This window comes from Tachypleus tridentatus, chromosome 6 (genome assembly GCF_004210375.1).
Source record: "Tachypleus tridentatus isolate NWPU-2018 chromosome 6, ASM421037v1, whole genome shotgun sequence".
In the NCBI taxonomy this organism is placed as follows: Eukaryota; Metazoa; Arthropoda; class Merostomata; order Xiphosura; family Limulidae; genus Tachypleus; species Tachypleus tridentatus.
In genome coordinates this window covers 149,938,096-149,965,233 of record NC_134830.1, presented here as the reverse complement: position 1 = coordinate 149,965,233, position 27,138 = coordinate 149,938,096, and the positions used below count along the sequence as shown (strand labels likewise).

Genomic DNA, 27,138 nt, shown 5'->3' with positions numbered 1-27,138 from the left:
ACAAGCAAGTTTTTTTTTTTAAAGGAACGTTGAAACGAAAGATTTTATGGATGGAAGTTATGGTGAAATAATGATAAATAAAAACAATTATTTTAGCTAAACAGAGAACTTGGATGACTTAAAAACGCGCAGTGAAGCTGACTCGATAGTATCACTTTTAACAGCCCATACTATGCTATGCAAATGAAGGCGTTAGTCATAACGAAGTGGATATTTTACCAGCAAAGAGCTAAGATTAATTTGGTTAGGATTTGATGAAGTAAAATAAAGGACTATATTAAAACAAATGTTGGCGGGCGTCGTTTTAACATAACTATATAACAAGCACTTTGGTATATCTAACATTGTAAGTAAATCTACGAATTGAACTAACATTTTGTGTGTTTGTACCCCTAACAACACACATTCATATGATAGACCTCCAAGACATAGGTCGACAAAAATGCACTATTTCACTGTTTACGTTTTATTTTAGGAGGTCCGACAACATGACTTTGGGCCCAGCGTGGCTGGGTGGCTCGGCTCGTAATGTGAGGGTTGCGGGTTCGAACCCCCGACTAACCAAACATGCTCGCCTTTTCAGCCGTGGGGGCGTTATAATGTTATAGTCAGTCCCACTATTCGTTGATAAAAGGGTAGCCGGAAAGTTGGCGGTGGATGGTGAGGACTAGCTGCCTTCGCTCTAGTCTTACACTGCTAAATTAAGGACGGCTAGCGCAGATAGCCCTCGTGTAGCTTTGCGCGAAATTAAAACCAAATCAGAACATAACTTTAAATTCTTACAAAACCAACCACGATGTACTTCTGGTACTTTGTTCCTTATATTACACTATACGTAAATATACTGTATTTTAAAGTTTTGACAAACCAGTCCTGGGATTCTGTTTTGTAATGTGGTAAGAAGTGATAATCACTGATATGATGTAGAATTATGTTTGAAAAAAAATATTATAATAACTTTAGCATAAAGTGGCATTTAAGTAATTATAAAAATAAAAAAGCCACAAAATTAAATAAAAAATATTTATTAAAATTATTTACAGTTTCTTGTATAAATAAGAAAACAAACCCGGATTGGTACTATCGAGGTACATTCGTTTTCCTAAACGATTTAAAAAATATTTAGCTAAAGGTTCTCCCAAAACCTGTTCCATTTCAGCTATAACAGATTGGCATTGCTGCTCTACTTCGGTGCTGTCATCTAGTGAGAGATAAAAAACAAATAGTTCAAATTATTTTGTCTAAACCAACAAGAGAAGCGATAAAAAAAGGTAACTCTTAAAAGTTGAAACATATTGAAATATATTGACACCAAACTAGTTCCAAAAGAATGTTTTGGTACATTAGCAGCAAAAACAAGAAAAAATGCCAGAAGAGGGCAATGAAGCATGACTGATTACATTTTATAAAACACTGGTAAAAAAAGAAAATACACTTGGATAACAAGAGAAGAACGACCGGTTATATAATACGATAGTCTACGGAATGTAACAGCTTTAATCTACAGCCCCCCCCCCAAAAAAAAGTCAAGAAACCTGGAGGGTTGAGAAAAGTAATGAATGTTTATCATTACTCATTTTAATTAATTTGTTGACCCATTTAACATAATCTTTATTCAAACATCTTCCACAACTATTTTTCAGCAGATTTAACATTAAAAAAAAAAATATTGATCATGGGCTTAAATACTTTAACTAGTCCTAACATGATACCACACACATAAATGCTTATAAATATACTGATGAAAGCTTACAAATATTTTTTTCTGTTTGTTAGAACAGTGTCAAACTACTTGTTTTTTTTATACATTTAACTCTTAAGCTATTTTACCTTCCATTAATTCAGCCAGGAATGGAATTGCCTCTGGCAACAGCACCATATAGTCCTCAGCTAATTTTATTACCACTTCTCTGATCACTTGAAGGGCTGCAAACCGAACCTTTGAACAAAATTATCAACAAATATATCTTCTACACTGGTTAAAAGACTGTCAAACAACGTCAGTGTGTAGAACAATGTTTACCACATGTGGTCACATATTTGAAAGACTTGTTCGAGTATTTTATATTTGAAATTGCTAAACCTTAATTTGTTACTGAGAATCATAACTTAATTTGTTGTTTATAGATTTCTTCTGAAATATTTAACTTGCTAAGTAAACACAAATACTAGCATTATATTACCTCAATATAGTAAAAATGAACTGTTACACTGTCTTAAAACTGATAACTGAATAAGCAAATATGCCAGTTACAATAACCATTTATGTAAAATAAATGTTTACTTATCACACAGTCTTTAGTTATTATACCGTTTAAACTGTATTACGGAACTGAGTGATGTAGTAGAGAACAGACAGCTAATATGGCTGTATACACCGTCCACAGAACAGAAGTTTAGAATCAAATACAACATGCTTAAAAAAACAAATTTTATTTACAATACTGAGATTACCAACATTTGAAATTAGGTCACAATTATGGGTTAACTTATGCTCTGAGGATCAAGTTTATAGATCAAGTGATATTTAAACAGGTATTACATTTATAGAGTAACTGTTTGGTAATGGGATCAGTATAATATACACATTAAGTATTTATACTATAACTTTTGATACAGTAAGTACATCTTCACAAGCCTTGGTAGACTTTTTAGTAAATGTTACAAGTTTTTATACACAAAAAATCAGATTTTTTAATGTTGTATTTTAATGAAGATTAGTTTGTGAAAATACTGAGTGTGTTGTTACTAGTCTGACTGCAAAGTAATTTCATGTTACCATTAAAACACTGTTCTTTGTACCCAGAATCTCAAGTGTTATTGCATAATCTCCAAAACCTCCTAAATACATTTCATGTTTGTTTCCTTTCTACCTCACTGTGTGGGGGTCTGTAAATTTGACCAATTTCATAACCATCATTTAAAAGAAATAAATTTAAATTATTCGTTTTTTGTGTGCTATAATGACTACGTATTATAACATGAAATTATAAATGTTTAGTCAAAGTGGCTTAAGTCTCATAACCTTAATATGGTTATTAATTTTTATTATAATGACCAATGCCTTCCATTGATACAGTGCATGTACACTCATGTTACTGATATTTATTTAGTCTTTACTCAGTGACTCTATCTTGGCTGTGTTTCAATGGACTGATATTGTGTATTATAATGTCACATTTCAATTATTACACATTACACAGATTATTACTATTTACAAATAAATTATTAAACTTGTTTTTTCTTAAAGTATAGAACAATAAATAAAGAAGTAAAGCAAACAATTATCTCTTCTAGTTATGACCTTTGTACTTGGTTGCTGTTGGACATAGCTTGCTAAGCCGTTTAAAATTTAGGATGTGGATGCACCCACATGAAACAAAATATTTTTTCAGGTTTTTTATATACACTTTAATAACCAAAAAAATCATAAATATACTGATACCACAGTATTTCACTATAATTTATTAAGCTTAGTAAATAAGTTAAATTTAGGTCTAAACAAACAAACAAAAAATACTTCATGCAGACTAAAGACACAACCAGCCTCCATGAAATATTGGTTCAAAAGAATGTGGTTGACTTTTAATAGATTAAAATGGCTGAGAAAACCACTAGTGGAACATTCTAAGATGGTTATTTACATGTTATACAGTGAAATGTATATAAGATGGTTATTTACAAAAAATGTGTTTCCTTCAGTACATAAATCACATCTCAACAAAATAGAAAGATGTGAGGTTCTTATTTTATATTCTAGCCCATAAATATCAGTAATTTGAGTTCCTAATCTGTATGAAACTATACACTTAGTATTTCGACATCACAAAGATCTAATTTTAAACAGTGCTGCATTCAACATATCATGTGACTCAGTAAAATCTGTATGTGTGTTCTTTTAATACTTACTTTTAAATTACGAAATTTAGTCACACGTAAATACTAAAGTTTGAATTATAATATACTATTTGATAATAAATTTACTGACATAAATTCATAAAATTCGATAACGTTTTGAATGGTAGTTAATCAATGCGATGAAATGACCTTTGACCCATGATGCATTGTGAAAAGTTTACGGATATTGAAACAGGAATCAAGGAAACAAGTTTTTTTTGTGTTAAAACTCTTTAAGACCACACTTACTCTGGCAGACGAATGCCGGGTCTTCAGAAGTAGTTGGTAGTTGAGCGACTTCCATAAACTGTTGTCCTTTGCTGCAACAGCAAATTGAGCAACACAAGGCACCAAAAACTTGGTTGTTCGGTCTTTGTAATCTGTATCAGTACCAAGTAGATTTTCAACCTGTCAAATACAGAGATTATTTCTGAGGTAAAACAACTATTAAAAGAATTCTGATCAGAGTACACTACATACTTAATGTTGAATAATAATCAACCCAATACACTGAATTACATATTTAGTTGTAAAGATTGGGATGCACTGTTTCATCATTCTAACAACACTTTCGGTCATAAACCCAGTAATACCTTATGAGGTTTGACAAGCTTAGGGAGACTCAGGTCAATAAAGATTACACCTAGGAAGTAGCTGATAAGGCCTAATCAACTTTTATAACACAGCTATTTCAGAACGTTTGAAATTCACTTAAAGTTTCTTCAGTAATGTCAGCAAGAAAAGCCACATAAAAACAGTTAAACCTCTCTAACTGCTTGGTATGTAACCAAACACAGAGGTGATAACACCAAAGTAAACATTGGACTTTTAAGAGTAAAATAAGTGCCAAATTGGCTAAGGTTCTTCTGTGAATATTTTGTTTGATGTAAACTCTTAAGTAACTAAGATTCACTATTAAAATTTGTGTTAATAACTAAATACGTACAACTATGTGAGGGTTTTGTTTCTAATGGGAGTTTATCTCACAAGTCAAATTATTTTTTTTATAAACTAAGAGAAGTTAAAAAACAACTAGACCATAAAGATATTACAATACTAAGTCTAAAGCTTTTAAATGGAAAAACTGTATATAATGCTGGGACAAAACATTGTATAATTTTAACTAACACCACAATATCTTGGTGTCTGGTGACCAAAAGACCTCACCTGATCCAATAAAGGCTGCATCAAGGTCTCAAAGCACTCTCTGGTGACAAATCCTTCATTATCATAGAGGAAACACTTTTCTAACGTGGAAAGAATGTACTGCAACAACATACAGGACTTCTGAACATCAGTGTCTTTCTCTCCAAAGTATAATGACTCTGAAAGACCAGTACGATGAATGATAAACCTGCTGCTATTAATGATGATATTGTTACTGTATTTACCTCTAACTGCTGTGATAAAACTATGTTTAGTTTTATCATTGTATTAAAACAGTCATAGATGAATACAATCATTTTCTGTTCTTTAACTGAATACAACTAAACCTCTATCATTTCATGTGAAACACTTTTTGTTTTGAATGTTTAATGCAAAATGTAAGAAAACATTACCTGTTTTTACCAAGTTGTTCTGATCCAAAAGGGAAGCTGTATTTTTCACAATATGTCCAGCAAACAAGACAAACAAACTCTTCAACTTTGAAGCCAAACTAAAATATAAAGAATATTATGGATAACAATTTGTTTAGGAAGAAGTACTACATATTGGCATACATATCTCTACATCAGTGTTTTTCAAGTTTATAATTATTAACCACACCTCACACTAACTTGAAGCAATAAGGATTATCCATAATACTGAATTTTATTAAGTATTACTGTACGTATATCGTAAAGTTACAATAAACTATTAAACAGTATTAGACGTGTATCATAAAGTTACAATAAACTATCATACATTTATCATAGTTATATTAAACTATTACACGTGTATCATAAAGTTACAATAAACTATTATATGTATATCATAGAGATACAATAAACTATTAAATAGTATTACATGTATATCACAAAGTTACAATAAACTATTAAATAGTAATACATGTATATCATAAAGTTACAATAAACATCATCAAAACTTGAAAATTACAATTGTAATATACAAGTGTAATGAGGTCTATGTAACAGGCAAGGAAATATTAGAAAACAAATCCACATGAAGTTCAACTGAATAAAGAAAGTTAATTTCCCATGACACAGTAAATTGTTTCTACAGCAGTTTATTGTGACAAAACTCCATTATAACATTTAACAAACTTAAAAACAGTATATTAAGTACAATATACAAATATGCCACAAACTTGACTGGAAATTCATAGTGAAACTTTCTCCAACACTGTTTGTATCAATGGATGAATTAAGTCTCTCAATATGGGGCTAAGTTGATATGACCAACCATGACCTTAGTATGTATTTAAAGTGGTTTTAGATACTTTTAAACTTTGAGTAGTGTGTGTATATTTTCACAAAAGTTGGCAGGCTTTCAGGTAACATTATAAATCCTTCACATATAAGAAATCACATTTTTAGTAAAGTATTTTAATAAAATAAAATATATTTTCATAAATAGGTTCAGTATTTGTTTTGAATAGTCCGTGAGCAAAGTACTTTTCAGGTTAAAATAAAAAAAACAAAAACTTTTCCTTATCTCAGACTTCCTTTGTGTAATCTCTAAAAACTTCCTAAATGCACTTCAAACTTATTTTAGTGAAACTTTATTGTTTATCTGTTACTTTTTCTATCCTGTCTCAAAATGAAATCAGTCAATTTGACCCACCTTGTAACCACCAGAAAAGAAAGAACTCTAAATTACCCCTTTTGCTTTTTAGAATGACTTCACATTGTGACACAAACCTATGTTCATTTATCCCAAGTAGCTCTAAGTTTATAACAGTGTACATCTATTTATGATTAAATTTTATTGTTTTATTGCCCTTTGAACCACATGTAACTACTATCCATATCATTATAAGCTGTAAATTACTCAGGGAACATGCAGCTCACATTACCCACAAACTACTGCAAGCTGCTTATGTGAAACATTTTTATTATAATATTATTTTTTGTGATCTAATCTTAAATAATCTAAAAAGTTCCCTATTTTTACATTTTAGTTACTTTTAAAATTATACATAAAAAATAAATAAGATATTTAAGCTGTCTTGTTTTTTCTTGCTCTTGACTGTCAAAGAGAGTTAACCCTAAATTTTTTACACTAATCATAGTAAAGCACTTAAATAATGCATCAAACAATATATACTGATAACATGCAAAAAGCAGACAAATTCCCTTATCTCTCAAAGTTTTTCTACCTTTCTAACAATGCAAGAGTCGTTACAAATTCATCCAAGCCAGTTTTTAACTTTATCATGGAAATGATGTTGATACCCTGAGTGAAACTAACATTAACTATTCGGAACATAATTTTATACATCAATCGATAGATGAAAAACGTGACTCTCTATTGATTATAGTTAATACATAATTAAACATACGAGAGAGCTATTAATGAATTACAAAAAAGAGGACCCGAGAAATAGGTGTGGCAGGTGGGGTCTAATTTTATATTTGATAGCTTTGTAACCAAACAAAATTGAAGTCTATAAAAACATTGTTTGTCTGAGCAATGACAATTTGATAGAAAATAATTTATGTTTAATTTCATACTTTTTCAAGGGGTAGTGGATAAAATATGGAAGCTGATGTTAAATGAGTCACACAAGGTGAAATTTAATATTTTTAATAAAAATATTGCCTTGAAGAAGTAAGAACTTGAAACTTGCATATTATTAAAATATGGATTATTAGCGAAGACTTTATGCTATTCTAACTGGTATAACATAGGAAAAACAGTCGAATAAAATTAACTATAAGACGCTAAAACCTTGTCGTGCTCTGTAAAGAATAGCTGTGATGAGAGGGTTAATGGAAATACGCTTACCCATTGCTCAGTCTGCACCTACCTGTTGCTAAGTCTGTATCTACCAATTGTCGAGTCTGTATCTATTTGTCACTGGTCTGTACTTACCTGTCACTAAGTATATAAAATGTTAGGATTTTATCTCGACTTTCACTGTCTTGGGTTGCCCACATGAATAGCTAAGGGAAAAGAAAAAGCTGTTAAAAAATATAAACATTACTGAAAGTGTCAACACAAGTTACAAAAATAAAATGTTACAACACATTAACAGGACCAGTGATTATTGCTGTTTCATTTCTTCTTCAGTTAAAAATTATAATATTTTAAAACATTTCCATACCTTATTCTAAATGTACTATAAATACTGTTGCCGAGGAAGTAATAAAAAAAAACTCTTTAAACCAGCAAAAACAAAACAAAACAAACTATCTTAAATTTCATAACATGGAACACAACCTGTTTTAAACATCCCAAGGTTATCTATGTTTCTTATGCTGTTAATTTCAGAGCAATGAGATTATGACAGGGTTTTATCGACAACACAAAATAATCACAGCAGGTGGACATTGGAATTGGATTTAAATAAAAAACTGTATTATTGTACAGACTGCTACAATCTCAGTCACCCAGCTTGAAAAACTGAACTAATTAAGTAGGGGACACTAAAGTTAAACAATCAGTTTCAAGGACTGAACTTATTGGGCAGAGGACACTAAATATATATATAAAAACGGCTGGTATGGGTTGAAAAAATTCTCAACCCATACCAGCCGTTTTTACATGCATATTTTTCTCTACAAGTGGGTTTTCTTGTCATCACGAGAGGACACTAAAGTTAACCAATCAGTTTCACACACAAAACACAACTAGTCAACACCTTTTTAAGACTGATTCAAATACAGAAAAGGTGAAACAAGTGTTACTCTGAAGTTTGGAGTTCTGGTCTTACATGGGATTTGCTACATTACATACAAACTCTCACATAATTGTGATACATTCCTAGTTGTCAAAAAACAACTAGGAGATATTGTTCAATGTTCTCTCTCACTCTTGCAGTCACCTTAACACCAGAGAGACTGAAAGTTTTAATTCCTCCTGTGATAAATCAACATTCAAATAAAATGTACAGATTTTTCTAAAGATGGCATTTTAATTCCTAACACAAAAACAGAGGAGAGGTTTAATGTATATTTAAGGAAAAAACACAATAATTACAATATATTTTATTATTAATTCCTATGTTATATATATACACAGCAATTATTAATTTTCGACTGATAGGCTGAAACTAGTCAACAGTCACACCTAACTCTTGACCAAACAGTGGGATTTGTCATCACTCTTACAGAACACCCACAACCCCAAAAACTGCAACATTTTCAACAATGGAACATGAACCATGAATCCTTGGGATTCACAGTCTGAGAATGCTAAGTACTAGGCCATGCCCAACCCACTATTCTCTGAAACAGTGTAAACAATACTAGACATGTTTCTCATACAAAAACATCAAACAAGTAGGAATGAGTTACTACACCTTGAAGAACACTGGACGGAAAGTGGTTTCTGAGAGCTTGAGAACAAATTTCAAAAAACAGGCAATCACATGACCTTCCACTTGTGATACATCAGCCAGTGGATCCTATAAAAACAAACGTTTAATAAGCTAACTGGAATTATTTAGCTCTAAAACTGAAAAACATTCTCTTGGTTATCTAGTAAGAAACCTGTAAAAGTGTCTCACCACCATGAATGATTCTTCTTCAGTCTTGCATTTAATAAAAGATTGGATGAAAATCATCTGCTATTTAACAATTACTGATGTTGTTTACATCACTGAGTTTAGCCATCTTCCTCAATATGACATCTTGTTTTGTTATGTTACTTACATTATTAACTTACCTTATAATGCTGACTACGATAGTTCAGAGATTCCACAAAAATGTTCTGTATATCAAGTAGATGTGCATTCAGGTCTTCTTTATTCATCACAGATAAGTGTTCACCAAAGATGGACATCAGCTGACCAATTCCTTTGTCCTTTTTTAAAAAAACATTGTTTTCTCTTATTTATCTCAGTTACCTTATAGTTTCTCTGAGCTATTTTAAAATTATTGAAAATTCATGTTATCAAAAGAAGTACCTAAAACACACATTTTTATCTTAAATAATAAAGTTTTTTTTGTTGTTGTTTAAGTTAAAGCATCGCTAAGTAAAAACCAGGTTATGCATATAGCATATGAAGTAAATAAATCTCTATATTTCAATCGTTCGATTAAGGAAAGTATCACAGATAAACGAGTATTTAAAAAATAAAAGATAACAAACACACGTGGAGCATTTCCATTCAAGTAACTTTCCAATTCTATGCTTCAAACAAAAGGAACTGAAAACAAGGAGAACATTAGCAGGTGATTATACTTTGTTTCAGAAAAACACAAAGATGTTATTTACCTGTTTTGTTTCAACCAAGAAAAGATAACATTTCTCTACTGTAGGCACTAACACTCTTGAAGCTAACAAAGTGGCTAGATGATGGCATACAATTTTTAACTTTTGCTGTAGTGGTGTTTTTTGTCCCTCACTTTCAGGATGATTGGCAGACAAAATACAGACCTGTAGTAATAAGAAGAAAGATTAACAAATGTTGTGAGAAAAAGAGATGGTTAGTCTACAGGTTAAGGTATAGTAAGAACATAGAGGAAGGCACCATTAAGGTATAGTAAGATTACAGAAAAAGGCAGTTTTATCATGTTACTTATTGTGTACAGCAACAGGAACATCATAAAAGTTTATAGAAAAGTGACAAAAAAAAAGATTTTTAAGTATATATACTTTGGTAGTCTTGTCGTATAGTGAAGCAAAACTGTTTCACAATTTACCGATGCACTTTGCTTGACAAACATTCAAAAATTTTTAAGCATCAACCTTGGGAAGTCCACCAGAAGATTTGTCCCTGGGAGGTCTAATTTCTAAAAGTACTTGAACTGTTGTCCAAGTTAATACACAAAAAACTGTACTCTTCACAAAGTAAATGCTCTTAAAAACTTCAAATGTTTCCAAAAACATATTTCTCTCTTGCTAGCAAATCAAGCAACTCACTGATGATAGCTCACGACCACCAAGTGACTCACTGATGCTAGCTCACAACCAACAAGTGACTCACTGATGATAGCTCACGACCACCAAGTGACTCACTGATGCTAGCTCACAACCAACAAGTGACTCACTGATGATAGCTCACGACCACCAAGTGACTCACTGATGCTAGCTCACAACCAACAAGTGACTCACTGATGATAGCTCACGACCACCAAGTGACTCACTGATGCTAGCTCACAACCAACAAGTGACTCACTGATGATAGCTTACGACCTCCACATTGAAAAGTTTTGTTCTACCGATCATTTCTACGTTGTTTCAATTTGATTCTGTTATTTGACAGACAGCACCATATTTACACGTTTTCAAGATAACTAAAGAATACAACATTCTAGAATTATAACATCTAAAAACTTATCTAAAATCATGCTAGCAAAATGAAGAGAAAAATTCAACATAGTGTTGAAAAGGAAGAGGGTGCTTGAAGGCTAACGGCAAAATCAGGAAATCGTGCAAAACGTCTTAGCAGATTAGATCTCTGAAGCGTCAAATTGGAACCAAGATGATCATAGTGGGGAAAATGTAAACAAACATGTAATATATTTACTTTTTTAGTCTTAAAACTTTCTTTCTGGCTTGGAAGTTGAGACCCAACTGATCTATTTAAAGTATAAATACAAACATGTAACTAACCTGATTTATGATAACTGGTAAGTAAGAGCTGAGGAAGGCAGCCAGAGTTTCCAATAACCTCTGCAATGTGGTGGTTACACTCAGAAGTAAAAGTTCATTACTATTACACAACAAAGAAAAAAATGTAAGTACATTGTTACAACAGGAACTATACAATAAATGTTACATTTTTAGCAGTTACTTTATCAATTTATTAAAATAGAAACCACACAATAAATGTTACATTTGTAACAGTTCCATCGCCACAATTACATGACTAACCTCACCAAATGCCACCATTAGTGACGTCACACAACTAACCTGATCAAAGTTTCTGTATCTTTCAGCAACTCTAGAATTGGAGACATGAAATCACTGAGAAAGGGCACTGCTTGAGCTCTTAGACTGTGACACAACTCTGCTAGACACAAGATGGCGCTTGCTGTTAACTGCTTCTGGGACATTCCCTTCTTAATCACCTTAATAACAACCTGCAAGGTCTGAAACAGAAGAATAACTGACAAAACTCATACAGCCCTAGGTATTCGAGTAAAGAATATTTCTCCGTATCCAGTACAGGCTATCCTCTGAATCAGTAGCTAATAACACACACTACTTGTAACCTTGAAATGTCATCCACCAGTTTTAAGAAGTCAAGAAATTCTTACTGCTAAAGTTACCAACATTATTTACCAATGGAAATTCTTATGGTATGCTTTCCGAGTGAACATTTAACTAACTATTGTAAAACAGTTCGTATCTCTTACCCTCAGAAACTTGTCTGGGTACGTGCTTCCAAGAAACCTACAGAGCAACTTTAATGACAGCAGGGCAGTCTGACGATTCAGCACCAAGTCCTCAACGTCCTCAGACCTGGACTTAGATGGTGAATCACTAGATTTCTGTCGTACAATTCGCAGCAGTGGTTTGACGAGTCTCAAGAGGTCTTGGTGCTGTAACAGTCATGACACACAATCAGTACTTCTAGGTACTTCCTTATTTTAACGTTGTTAAATACAGTACTGTTGGGTATTCCTAGAGACATGTTTTTCAGGTGGTACTCTCCACTGTACTGGTTAAGTAATAATATCTGTAATGTTAATCATTTGTTAAGCCTAGAATACTTAAAGTTTCCTTACATTGCATATTTGTAACATGCAAGCTTGAAATAATGTTTCAATTATTGTTATTATGAGTTTTGAGATTCAATATCTCTTAATGAGTTCTGGCATCAACAAAAAAGCATCTCCACAGCATTATGAAGTTTTGTTAACCAGTGAATTTTATATTTTTACCTGGTAGTTTACTCTGTGTAAAAGCATTCCATTCTCTACATATGTTTTTGTAAAGTTACACAGGGATAACCTGCACTAGTTGTCCTAAATTTTGAACCAATAAACTAGAGAGAAGATGTTTAGTTGACAGCCCCCACACACCAGACCTTGGGCTACTCTAATCAAATAGTGGAAGTTGACCAGTGTCTCTTAATGTATCCACAGCCCTAAAGTGTAGAGCACAGTCTGGTGGCAGTGGTAAACAAACCATAGATCCTCACATTTACACCACTGGGCTGATATTCTATGTAAAACAAACAGAAAATCTCAGCTGCAAGAAGTGGAATTACTTGTATTGTTATCGGCAATTTGATTTACATTATTATAGTCATGGATTAACAAGTAATTTTGTGCATAAATAGCTATCAAACTTGAAGTGTGAAGCACAAAGCAGCTACACAACTGGCTACCCATTGAGTTTTTGTCATTACATACCTTCAGATTTACCACTGAGTCTCTGGGGTGGGGGATGTTTATTAAATAAAAATATTTAGAAAGCTGATGTGATCCATTGATTCTTCCAGAATTAAAAAATAAACATCTTAACTCAATATCAGCTAGGTACACCAGTTAAATTACAAAACTGTAATTTTATGTTAAAAAACAATGATATATCACTTGAGAAAATGACAATAAAAACTAAACTTAACACTACCCAGTATTGGATATTCAGTTGTATATTTATATTGTGTATAACTTTGTTTACAGAACCACATTTTAACAGTGATCAGACATTTCACTAATACCATATTTCTAGAACTCAGTCTTGATTGAAATATCTATCGTGTTTCAGTTAATATACTGCCTCATTCCTTAAATTATCTAGAATTGTTTACTGAATAAGCATGTATCTATCAACAATTCACTTATACAAGCTGTCTGTTCAGAACTTATATCCTAACAACTTCCAGCTTCGAGGAATGAGGTGACACAGGTTCTTACATAAATCAAGATGGAAAAAACAAACAAACATTAAAATCAGTTATTCTAAATTATTGCAGGTTAAAAACTAATTTGTTTCATATTAGTAATAGTTGATGAATAAACTGAAGTCATCACCATAAGATTAAAACTTGATAAAACTGTACAGTTTTAAAAGATAGCCCAAGTTTACTAACATTCTCAACAGAGAAGTATCCATGATGGTGCATCAGTCTCGAATTCAACATCTCCATAGCTTTTCTGCGAACAGTTGCAATCTCGCTGGTCAATAATCCAGCAATCACACAGATGAACTGACCACTGGGCAGTAAGGAATTAATCTGTGAATTTCAAACAAGATATTGTTGTCAAGACTTGCAGCTATAAATTATTTACTTTGTAATTTAGACAAAGAAAACAAAGATTACTGTTGTAAGACTAAATGTGAATAGAGAGAGATATTTCATCAACTTAGAAACACAGGATATACAAACACATAAAACTTTCTTTGAACAAAATATAGAAACAATTTTGTTCACTGTATCATAAAATTAGATATAAAGATTAAAAACTGATTCTAAACAGATGTAAAAAATTAAAATAATAATAAACACATAAATGTGAAACATTTTCAGGTACAGTAGAAACGACTACTGCTGAGTTTAGTTTGAAGTATCAAACCCCAGGGTTGTCCCAGTAGATGTTGACCCCTACATAGTCTATTATTACCAACATAAGTTAGATAAGACTGTTTTTAAAGGAACAGAGTAAATAAGCTACTATTATCATAGTAAGTGAAGCGAAATTATTGTTACCCAAAATACAGTAGATACAACAATGTTGTGAAATGTTTTATCTGTAATAGGCCAACTATTTTTATTCTCTGTAACAACTGTATTGTTACTATTGTATAGTACACATATTAATATTTATTGTAATAACTTTCACAGTACTATTAACTAAAAATATAATTTACCACAAGGCCTACACATATAATCTACAGACAGCATATATCACACTGGTATTCCTTGTGTTGGAAATATGATTTATATATAAAAATCAAAATCATGCACTTATGCAGGGGGGGGGGTATTTATCCTCCTACTTTTGTGATTTATAAATTATACAGATGTCCCTTTTAGATACGACAGACCAACCTGCCATGATAGTCATAACTGACAGGAAATACTTGTTCAAAGGATAAACAAACATATACTCAGTGACTGAGTTCAAGCTGAGCCATTCACTGTTCTCAAGGTTTTAATGTAACAGTTTACAGGCTATAGAAGAAATAAGATAAACTATCAAGTTGGTATAATAACAGTTCAAGGATAAAACTGTTAATGTTTCATGTATGTATCTTGGATAGAGTGTTGGTGTTTCATGTATAATAATGTATCTTGGATATAGTGTTTGTGTTTCATGTATAATAATGTATCTTGGATAGAGTGTTGGTGTTTCATGTATAATAATGTATCTTGGATAGTGTGTTGGTGTTTCATGTATAATAATGTATCTTGGATAGAGTGTTGGTGTTTCATGTATAATAATGTATCTTGGATAGAGTGTTGGTGTTTCATGTATAATAATGTATCTTGGATAGAGTGTTGGTGTTTCATGTATAATAATGTATCTTGGATAGAGTGTTGGTGTTTCATGTATAATAATGTATCTTGGATAGAGTGTTGGTGTTTCATGTATAATAATGTATCTTGGATAGAGTGTTGGTGTTTCATGTATAATAATGTATCTTGGATAGAGTGTTGGTGTTTCATGTATAATAATGTATCTTGGATAGAGTGTTGGTGTTTCATGTATAATAATGTATCTTGGATAGAGTGTTGGTGTTTCATGTGTAATAATGTATCTTGGATAGAGTGTTGGTGTTTCATGTGTAATAATGTATCTTGGATAGAGTGTTGGTGTTTCATGTGTAATAATGTATCTTGGATAGAGTGTTGGTGTTTCATGTATAATAATGTATCTTGGATAGAGTGTTGGTGTTTCATGTGTAATAATGTATCTTGGATAGTGTGTTGGTGTTTCATGTATAATAATGTATCTTGGATAGAGTGTTGGTGTTTCACGTATAATAATGTATCTTGGATAGAGTGTTGGTGTTTCATGTATAATAATGTATCTTGGATAGAGTGTTGGTGTTTCATGTATAATAACGTATCTTGGATAAAGTGTTGGTGTTTCATGTATAATAATGTATCTTGGATATAGTGTTGGTGTTTCATGTATAATAATGTATCTTGGATAGTGTGTTGGTGTTTCATGTATGTATCTTGGATAGAGTGTTGGTGTTTCATGTATAATAATGTATCTTGGATAGAGTGTTGGTGTTTCATGTATAATAATGCATCTTGGATAGAGTGTTGGTGTTTCATGTATAATAATGTATCTTGTATAGAGTGTTGGTGTTTCATGTGTAATAATGTATCTTGTATAGAGTGTTGGTGTTTCATGTGTAATAATGTATCTTGGATAGTGTGTTGGTGTTTCATGTATAATAATGTATCTTGGAAAGTGTGTTGGTGTTTCATGTATAATAATGTATCTTGGAAAGTGTGTTGGTGTTTCATGTATAATAATGTATCTTGGAAAGTGTGTTGGTGTTTCATGTATAATAATGTATCTTGGAAAGTGTGTTGGTGTTTCATGTATAATAATGTATCTTGGATAGAGTGTTGGTGTTTCATGTGTAATAATGTATCTTGTATAGTGTGTTGGTGTTTCATGTGTAATAATGTATCTTGGATAGAGTGTTGGTGTTTCATGTATAATAATGTATCTTGGATAGTGTTGGTGTTTCATGTATAATAATGTATCTTGGATAGAGTGTTGGTGTTTCATGTATAATAATGTATCTTGGATAGAGTGTTGGTGTTTCATGTATAATAATGTATCTTGGATAGAGTGTTGGTGTTTCATGTATAATAATGTATCTTGGATAGAGTGTTGGTGTTTCATGTATAATAATGTATCTTGGATAGAGTGTTGGTGTTTCATGTATAATAATGTATCTTGGATAGAGTGTTGGTGTTTCATGTATAATAATGTATCTTGGATAGAGTGTTGGTGTTTCATGTATAATAATGTATCTTGGATAGAGTGTTGGTGTTTCATGTATAATAATGTATCTTGGATAGAGTGTTGGTGTTTCATGTATAATAATGTATCTTGGATAGAGTGTTGGTGTTTCATGTATAATAATGTATCTTGGATAGTGTTGGTGTTTCATGTATAATGTATCTTGGATAGAGTGTTGGTGTTTCATGTATAATAATGTATCTTGGATAGAGTGTCGGTGTTTCATGTATAATAATGTATCTTGTATAGAGTGTTGGTGTTTCATGTGTAATAATGTATCTTGGATAGTGTGTTGGTGTTTCATGTATAATAATGTATCTTGGAAAGTGTGTTGGTGTTTCATGTATAATAATGTATCTTGGAAAGTGTGTTGGTGTTTCATGTATAATAATGTATCTTGGAAAGTGTGTTGGTGTTTCATGTATAATAATGTATCTTGGAAAGTGTGTTGGTGTTTCATGTATAATAATGTATCTTGGATAGAGTGTTGGTGTTTCATGTGTAATAATGTATCTTGTATAGTGTGTTGGTGTTTCATGTGTAATAATGTATCTTGGATAGAGTGTTGGTGTTTCATGTATAATAATGTATCTTGGATAGAGTGTTGGTGTTTCATGTATAATAATGTATCTTGGATAGAGTGTTGGTGTTTCATGTATAATAATGTATCTTGGATAGAGTGTTTGTGTTTCATGTATAATAATGTATCTTGGATAGAGTGTCGGTGTTTCATGTATAATAATGTATCTTGGATAGAGTGTCGATGTTTCATGTATAATAATGTATCTTGTATAGAGTGTTGGTGTTTCATGTGTAATAATGTATCTTGTATAGTGTGTTGGTGTTTCATGTATAATAATGTATCTTGGAAAGTGTGTTGGTGTTTCATGTATAATAATGTATCTTGGAAAGTGTGTTGGTGTTTCATGTATAATAATGTATCTTGGATAGAGTGTTGGTGTTTCATGTATAATAATGTATCTTGGATAGAGTGTTGGTGTTTCATGTATAATAATGTATCTTGTATAGAGTGTTGGTGTTTCATGTGTAATAATGTATCTTGGATAGTGTGTTGGTGTTTCATGTATAATAATGTATCTTGGAAAGTGTGTTGGTGTTTCATGTATAATAATGTATCTTGGATAGAGTGTTGGTGTTTCATGTATAATAATGTATCTTGGATAGAGTGTTGGTGTTTCATGTATAATAATGCATCTTGGATAGAGTGTCGGTGTTTCATGTATAATAATGTATCTTGGATAGTGTGTTGGTGTTTCATGTATAATAATGTATCTTGGATAGAGTGTTGGTGTTTCATGTATAATAATGTATCTTGGATAGAGTGTTGGTGTTTCATGTATAATAATGTATCTTAGATAGTGTGTTGGTGTTTCATGTATAATAATCACAGAACTAATGTAACATTGGTTTGTTAAGTTGATGATTTTTTGTTTAATTCACTTTGGTGACTTTTATTTTTGTATTAAAACCATTTCCTATAACTTAATGATTTTAACTTTATCTGCAACAACTGTTTAAACCTGCAGTAACATGAACATATTTATTACGAAGGTTTTTGATGACTGACATTTACCTGAAAAGTTAGGTGTTTACATGTAAACGTTTCTCAAAGTATTATGAAACAGAATTGGGCTTTCTATAAAAGTTAGTTACTCTGTTGTGTGTGTCATGTTTATACAGTAATCCACAGATTAACTACTTACCCTCGTCATGCATCACATGACATCTCAAGAAAACACTCATTTCTGACTGTTGACTAGCTGGTGAGGTTTTTCCCAGCTTGTTTTATGGTCTCATTTTCACAGCTAATTGTACACTACGTATTAAAACACTCACATTTCAACTGTTCTGATCAAGAATTAACTACTGCTGAGATGTGTTTTACTTATCACATTGAATAATGAAGTTAGAGGTATTCATGTTTTGATAAATATGTAAGTTCTCCAGTCTTCTCATTGTACACTCACCTGCTGTAGTCTTCAACAAACTACACTTGATTTATTAAGATCATATTATATAAATGTATACATAAGATCAATCATAGGAACACACACACACGTTTGTATGTTTCTACTGAAATGAAGAAAAGTCGTTACTGAGGAATCGTCTTCCCACATTCTGCCAAAACATCACGATCGCTTGTTGAATCTGTCAGGAATTTGTTTTCCAGAGGTGATATCGATAGCAAGTTGTATCTAAAAGGAAGTCATTATTGAGGGGTTCTGTATTCACCAGGGACTGCTGTTACAGAATAGCTGCTTATGGTATTTAATGATCTCTACATAGTACACATTTTTCTGATGAAGTAACAGCATTTTCTAGCTTGAAACAGTTGCACATAATGGATTCTGTTGACACTTTGTCATTGGAAGTTCAATGTTCTGTTGCTACTCTGTTGGCATGTTTCTTTACAGTGTGTCTTTGTGACTTGTTGGCTATAAATTTCAATAATAACAAATAGCAACACTGTCCACTTCTTTTAAAATAATGTATTGAAACAAGTTAAATGGATATACAAGTGTTCGTTACATCGTTGGTTATTACAGTTGTTTGTCAAATTTATATAACTGTCTCTCTCTTTTTTTTTTATATTAAAGTTCACATAGTCTGGTTCAGTTACTTCAAAATACAACTGACAAAACAAATTATTTTTTCTCTGCTCCGTTATTGCAATAAAGTCTGATAATTTCATTTTAAAAATCACCACTATACACTCTTCATTATTAAAATCATAATCATGCAGTCTTGATCTAAATAACACTCTATTAGCACAACTGAAGATGTTAAAAATGCTGTAACTTATCTAAAATACTGGAATCCTTTGAATTAACTTTTTGTTTTACAACTTTATAATGCTCTCTTCACTGTTTTAAAGAAGTTTATATAAATATGCAAGGTCCAAGACAAGACGGTTTCCCTAACAGAATAATACTGTGAAGAGTTGGCTTCACGAGAAGTGGACAAAGATGATTATTCACATCATATCTTCAATCACTAATACTGAAAACAAATCTGATGTTTTCATGCCACGATTTAGTCAATGACAAGTCCAGCGTGAAAATGTAGAATGTATTCCATAAAGAATTACTTTAATAACCATTCCTTTTATAGTAGAATGTAGTTCCATAAAGAATTACTTTAATAACCATTCCTTTTATAGTAGAATGTAGTTCCATAAAGAATTACTTTAATAACCATTCCTTTTATAGTAGAATGTAGTTCCATAAAGAATTACTTTAATAACCATTCCTTTTATAGTAGAATGTAGTTCCATAAAGAATTACTTTAATAACCATTCCTTTTATAGTTGAATGTAGTTCCATAAAGAATTACTTTAATAACCATTCCTTTTATAGTAGAATGTAGTTCCATAAAGAATTACTTTAATAACCATTCCTTTTATAGTAGAATGTAGTTCCATAAAGAATTACTTTAATAACCATTCCTTTATAGTAGAATGTAGTTCCATAAAGAATTACTTTAATAACCATTCCTTTTATAGTAGAATGTAGTTCCATAAAGAATTACTTTAATAACCATTCCTTTATAGTAGAATGTAGTTCCATAAAGAATTACTTTAATAACCATTCCTTTTATAGTAGAATGTAGTTCCATAAAGAATTACTTTAATAACCATTCCTTTTATAGTAGAATGTAGTTCCATAAAGAATTACTTTAATAACCATTCCTTTTATAGTTGAATGTAGTTCCATAAAGAATTACTTTAATAACCATTCCTTTTATAGTAGAATGTAGTTCCATAAAGAATTACTTTAATAACCATTCCTTTTATAGTAGAATGTAGTTCCATAAAGAATTACTTTAATAACCATTCCTTTTATAGTAGAATGTAGTTCCATAAAGAATTACTTTAATAACCATTCCTTTATAGTAGAATGTAGTTCCATAAAGAATTACTTTAATAACCATTCCTTTTATAGTAGAATGTAGTTCCATAAAGAATTACTTTAATAACCATTCCTTTTATAGTAGAATGTAGTTCCATAAAGAATTACTTTAATAACCATTCCTTTTATAGTAGAATGTAGTTCCATAAAGAATTACTTTAATAACCATTCCTTTTATAGTAGAATGTAGTTCCATAAAGAATTACTTTAATAACCATTCCTTTTATAGTAGAATGTAGTTCCATAAAGAATTACTTTAATAACCATTCCTTTTATAGTAGAATGTAGTTCCATAAAGAATTACTTTAATAACCATTCCTTTTATAGTAGAATGTAGTTCCATAAAGAATTACTTTAATAACCATTCCTTTGATAGTAGAATGTAGTTCCATAAAGAATTACTTTAATAACCATTCCTTTTATAGTAGAATGTAGTTCCATAAAGAATTACTTTAATAACCATTCCTTTGATAGTAGAATGTAGTTCCATAAAGAATTACTTTAATAACCATTCCTTTTATAGTAGAATGTAGTTCCATAAAGAATTACTTTAATAACCATTCCTTTTATTGACCAAATCATCAGTGATCTTTTCTCTAGATTTGATGCACATGTAAAGCTCTCAACATCAGTTCAGAAACTCATGTCACCAAAACTCATACAAGAGTTTTCTGTTTCTGAGATCAGTCAGGCTTTGGATTTTTAGACGGATGATTTGCCAAATTCTGATTTTTTTATTAACAACTTTGTCGATGGAAGACAAGATGGCTTCCTATACCATTTCAAGACAGGTACTGCCTGACTGCTTAAAACCATGCTTCAATGTAACAAATATTTTTATATGACTAAAACTCTTTACCATACATCCAATAAATTCATGTGAACGTCAGTTCTCTGCTGGTTGAATAATTATCCAACGTTTACAAAAACGAAAGAAAGACTGGGTGATCTATCTTTAATACACAATCATTATGACACTGTTATCAACACTGAAATAAATTTGTAGAACATCGGATCTCGAACCTCGAATCTTCCATTATTCACAACAAACAAATACAGCTGCCATGAAGTAGGTATGACCTCCAAAATTTATGTATGTATGCACATAGAAGTATATATGTGGTGTCTATGTATATATATATACACAAGTATATGATTAAAAGCAGAATTAACTGTACCAAGTGATATACAGTTGAAAGAAAAGTACCATTAAAAAACTTATGACAGAGAGAATTTTAAAATAATGTTTTTTTCTAATTAAAAGGAATACAACAATAAAAATAATTACAAAATAAAGAAAGAAAGAAAGGCTACACATCTTTTGGTGTAAAAACAACAAAGGGCAATGTTGGAACTTGTATACCGATGTAAATATTTATACCACCATCTAGGCTTAACCTACCCAGAGTTACAAAACATCTGTCCAGTATTTGATTATTTCTAGACCTGGACCATTTAATATGTATAAAAGACCTTAACACTGACCTTATCAAGCAAGTCATACAACTTGTACAGTAGTACTCTCCAGAATTTAGACGTTGCTGTCGATCCACTTTCTTGAAGATGACGTGCCACTTTCTGAATGTATTTTAAGGTAATCTCAAGAAAGTTCTGGTAGTGTGGTTCCATTTTCTTGGAAGACTTAGAGCTTAGTCCAGCAATCTTTAAATGTAACAAAAACAACAACAATTTCAATATTGGGCATATCAGTATTTAACTCAGAACTTTTCTGATATTAAAACAAAAAAACTTTCAGTCTCTTAATACTGAATTAACATAAAACAGTTACATAGATAGGAGGCCTGTTGCAAACACTAGTTCATCAAGTATCTATTGTTTGAAATGATAAACACTACTTGAATCATTGAAAGTTCTCAAATGCAGTCTGAAGAGTTTTTTTAACTTTCTCATGTTTGTTTCCTTAAATTCCAACATCTGCTCCTAGAATTAGAAAAAGCCCAATGTTCAATGTTTTGTTTACACTTGAAACTTTGATCTTACAGTTATAACCACAATTTTATTTTGTTATTAATCCCCCCAGTTGTTCACAAGTTTGTTTTCTTATGGCAAAACCACATCAGCTAGCTGCTGTGTCCACTCTGAGGGGAATCAAACTCATAATTTTAGCATTGTAAGTCCTAAGACTTACTGCTGTCTCCACTGGGGGACAGTTGTTCACAAAGGAAAACGTGAAAATAACAAACATTTTTCTTTCTCTACATAACTTACTTTTATAACTTTACTTTTTAAAACACTAATATTTTATTATATAAATTGAAAACATATTTTTTTTAGGTACAGTAGAGAACTGATGAACACTTAAAATACAACAAAACATTTTATACCTGACCAGACACAATTGATTTCATGTACAATTCTTATCTCTAAGTTAGTGATAACAAAGCTTTAGGCCTGAACACTAACACAAAGAAACAACAAAACACAGATCTGTACCTGACTAACAAAAGTTTGTGAAGACAGAAGAGTGACCATGAATGATACAGTGGTATACATGAAGTGGCGGAGTTGCTTAGCTGAATGTGTGTTGACATCAAAGAGTGGGTAGATATCTGGTAGAATTTCACAGGTTTTTGAATTCACAGTTGCAGAACCATCTGACAAAAACAAACATAACTTTACTTGGTGAAACTAACGAATATTGGCCACGTTTGGGACGATAAGTTTTACTGGACAAACAAAAAGTTTTACCGGACAAACACAAAAAAAACATTTTCATTATTAATAACACTTACCTTCTTGTTGCGGCAACGATAATAAAAACTCGAGCAGTTTGACGAAAGAAACCAACTGGACAGTGGGCTGAAAACACTGGCTTAGTGAGACAGCAAATTCCACCAGAGGGGGCAGAGTTCCTTGAACCTGTAAAGAATGTATTAAGTATAACATAGTTAAAAATACAAGATGTACGGTCTTCAAAAGTTTTGTTCTGTTGTATGAAATAAAGAACGTAATTCTAAAATTACTCAAAAACTCCACTGTAGCAGTTCTTCGAATTCTGTACAATCTCACCTTTTCCTCGGCAGGTCCCTGAACAGGTTGCTTGGTTATGTGTTGGTCAAATACTTGACCAAGAGGAATCCACAAGTACTGCTTTGGACCAAGGGTGTGAATTAGCTTGGAAAAAAACTGGTAATCGTCGATGCTGTGGAACATCCAGAACAGCATCTACAAACACCCTTGTCACCATGGAAACAGTCTTTTGGGTTTCATCTGTAGTTCCAGTTTGGTTGCTTGTCTGTATAATTTTTAAAAAAGAATTACCTTCATGAAGAAAATGCAGTCTCAAATAAGAATCAAGAAAAAAAAATGAAATAAAAAAACATGGGGCTATTTTCAGAGGTATTTCATGAGGCATTCATTTAATATTTAAAGAAATGTTTTTAGTTTCATAACTTTCTGAAGTTTTACCTGAAAATTTATGGAAAACATACTAAAAATGACAAATATGTATGATAAAAACTGACAAAGGAAAGAATTTTTCAAAACTCCCTAGTAATGATGCTGAGTGCAACGTAAAATATTTATTGTTAGACTTATCAAATTGCAATATTATTCAAAAGTATTACTATATACAAACAAATACTGTACAATAAAACAAAAAAATAATAAACTGTTTAAAACAGGATTCAGAAAATACAAACACAAGACAATACACATTTCACTAGCTTTAAAACTGATGTCACAAATTCCTGTAATATGAATTACCAAAGGAAACAGAACCCTTCAGAAATAACATTGATACTGTACAAAAAGTAACTCATGAGTATTTTATCAAGTATTGTACCACAATACAAATGAAAGTGCAACCAATCCTTTCTTATCATTTCTTCAAACTTTCATCAGTTTGCAGTACAGGTAAAATCTGGTAATGTGGTAAAGCTGCAACAAGATGTCACTACAGTTGTACAAAAACCTAAAAATATCATTGTGCAATGCAACAACAGATAAATTTGAATATTTTTTGCCGATACAATCCAATATTTAACACTCCTACGAAAAGACGTTTCTAGTCCTGATTTCTCCAAGCCCGTTCCCCTGGCTGTGGTTTCTCTAGATAGTAGATAGGGACAGTGGGAATCTCGTTAATCCATTCATTAATGGATTTAAATGGCAATTTCATTTAAGTACAAAATTATTAGCCTAATATTAATAACCTTTCAAGTTGCTCTGGGGCCTATTAGGCCCCACTTTTCGTAGGAGTGTTAAAAGGATTTTTCCACAGATATGACACATTCGTTAATGTACAATAAAGCTACCAGAGGGAACCACTAGGAAACTGATATAGAATTAACATGAAAAGTTTAGTGAAATAATCATATTAGTTCTGTAGTCCTCCTTCAATCCAATTTTTTATTTGCCACTTCATAAAAAAGGTGATTGGAATATAAATACACCTAAATTCCATACTGTGATGTGTGTAACTGTCTCTTCATAAAATCCAACACAAATATTTGGTTAAACTAATATTAAATATGACTTTAATCACACCACAAAGAATGACACAAATGACATCTGATAATGTCATTTTGTAACTCTTGCCAAGGGGTTACTGGTATTCCTATAACTTTGAAGAAACAACATCATAACTTGTTTACGTCAAGCAAAGCATATTTGAGTTACTTTGGAACGCACACTGATATTTTTTATGATAACTTACACTTCCATGTTTCAATGCTAAAATTATTGAATGTTCCAAAAGCAGTCATTCTTTCACTAAGAAAATTCTTTAACTTGATTCAATGAAGTTTAATTCATAAATGTATTTGACAACAAACTTCAGTCACTGACCTCAAGAAGAGCTGGAATAATCGTCTCAATCGTCTGGCTGATCACTTGGAAGCTGTAGGAGTTGTCCTGACGTACTAAACTTGCTCCCATAAAAGTGAAAATTGCTATGATATTGTGTAGAACATGCTCCTGTCAAGAAAAAAAGGTTTTCCACATAACATGCATGCTTACATAACCATTACTGTCACTTTCAACAATACACCTTTCAGATACAGGTTAATTTGAACCCTCCTTTGTACATTAGGTTATATTAAAGTTGGTGTTGTGTCCAAAAAATTGCAAAAATAAAAGGTAAACCATTTAACTGTTCACAAAAAAGTCATGAAACAGAAATCTCAAAGGTTAGGTAAGTCAAATATAAGATAAAAATTACTTATAATTGCTCATATAAATATGAAATAATTTAATTACACAATGTAAACAGTTAAAAATTAGTGTATCACAATAAACATTCCTAATTAACTTTTAACAGCTTATATGCAACTACAAAATAAACTTTGATATTTGCTGTACAGTGATATATAGTAATAACATATACAATGGCAAACTAAAAGATCTGCTATCGAACTGTTTAAAAATATTTAGATTTTTACATTATTTTACAGCTATGATGACATTGAAGTTGATCTCAAAGTGAAAGAAACAATTAAGATGAAAACTGTTTCACAATGTCTGGAAGTTGTTCATAATTTTAGACAAGATGTTTTGTTTGAAAAACCATTTAAAATATCCATGAGGTAACTAATAACAACAGGATACAAAAAACAGTATAATTATTTTACTCAGAATTATGTCATCTCATGTATTTTGAATTATGGAGTAATTGCAACAACATTAAACAGAATAAGGAAGAAGTAATATCTTACAGAAAAACGACAAGCAATTAGGTTTAAGAGCAACAAAGCCTGGTTTTGCGTTTGTGGATTTTCCGAGACACGAATGACTTGGACAATTAATTCAACTTGAAAATGCTCTTCTCTCAGTTTCACACTTGTTTCACGATTGTCGCCATCTTCTGATGACATCACCTGCTGCACACAAGTATAGAGACAAGACAAAATAACCTGCTGAAGGTAATGTTTGTCAGGACCATTTCCTACTTCCAGTGACCTAAGGGAGAAAGAGAACATATTCCTAATATATAAAAGCTATCTTCCAGCAGTGAGAGAATGCACATCCATCTGATTTGTAGAAAGTTACTTGTTTTTTTATAAAATGTTATAATACAAGTCCAATCATTTCTCTTACAAATCAAACTCTTTAGAATTACTGCTTCTAAAAAGAAAAAATATTAAAGTTAGTAAAATGATGCAACAGATATTTCTCAGGTTAACATTAGAATCTCTAACAGCAAAACCAACTAAACAAATTAAGATACAAAATCAATTTAAAAAAATTCTACACTTTTCTCTTTTCTACGCAGCCCAAGAATCTTGTAGCTAAGACACAAA

General features: G+C 31.6%; 2 protein-coding genes across 2 annotated transcripts in view; both read right to left on the bottom strand.

Moving 5' to 3' along the window:
- Nucleotides 1-1,009: 1,009 nt before the first annotated feature.
- Nucleotides 1,010-26,797, bottom strand: LOC143254014 (HEAT repeat-containing protein 1-like). The gene is made up of 19 exons (XM_076508725.1): nt 26,554-26,797; nt 25,688-25,816; nt 23,909-24,134; nt 23,632-23,758; nt 23,333-23,493; nt 22,364-22,540; nt 14,051-14,194; nt 12,366-12,551; nt 11,920-12,098; nt 11,620-11,719; nt 10,279-10,440; nt 9,727-9,864; nt 9,362-9,466; nt 7,933-8,003; nt 5,457-5,554; nt 5,065-5,222; nt 4,147-4,305; nt 1,831-1,939; nt 1,010-1,201 (listed from the first exon to the last, which is right to left on the bottom strand). Exons 3-19 carry the CDS (start codon nt 24,062-24,064, stop codon nt 1,038-1,040), a joined length of 2,394 nt encoding a protein of 797 aa, XP_076364840.1. The 5' UTR covers nt 24,065-24,134; nt 25,688-25,816; nt 26,554-26,797; the 3' UTR covers nt 1,010-1,037.
- Nucleotides 25,676-27,138, bottom strand: part of LOC143251778 (HEAT repeat-containing protein 1-like) — a 29,761-nt gene continuing 28,298 nt past the window's right edge. The window contains exons 17-18 of the mRNA XM_076503021.1: nt 26,554-26,797; nt 25,676-25,816 (exon numbers count right to left, since the gene is read on the bottom strand). Of these exons, the coding sequence (XP_076359136.1) occupies nt 25,676-25,816; nt 26,554-26,797 (385 nt within the window). The remainder of the gene's footprint in view (nt 25,817-26,553; nt 26,798-27,138) is intronic.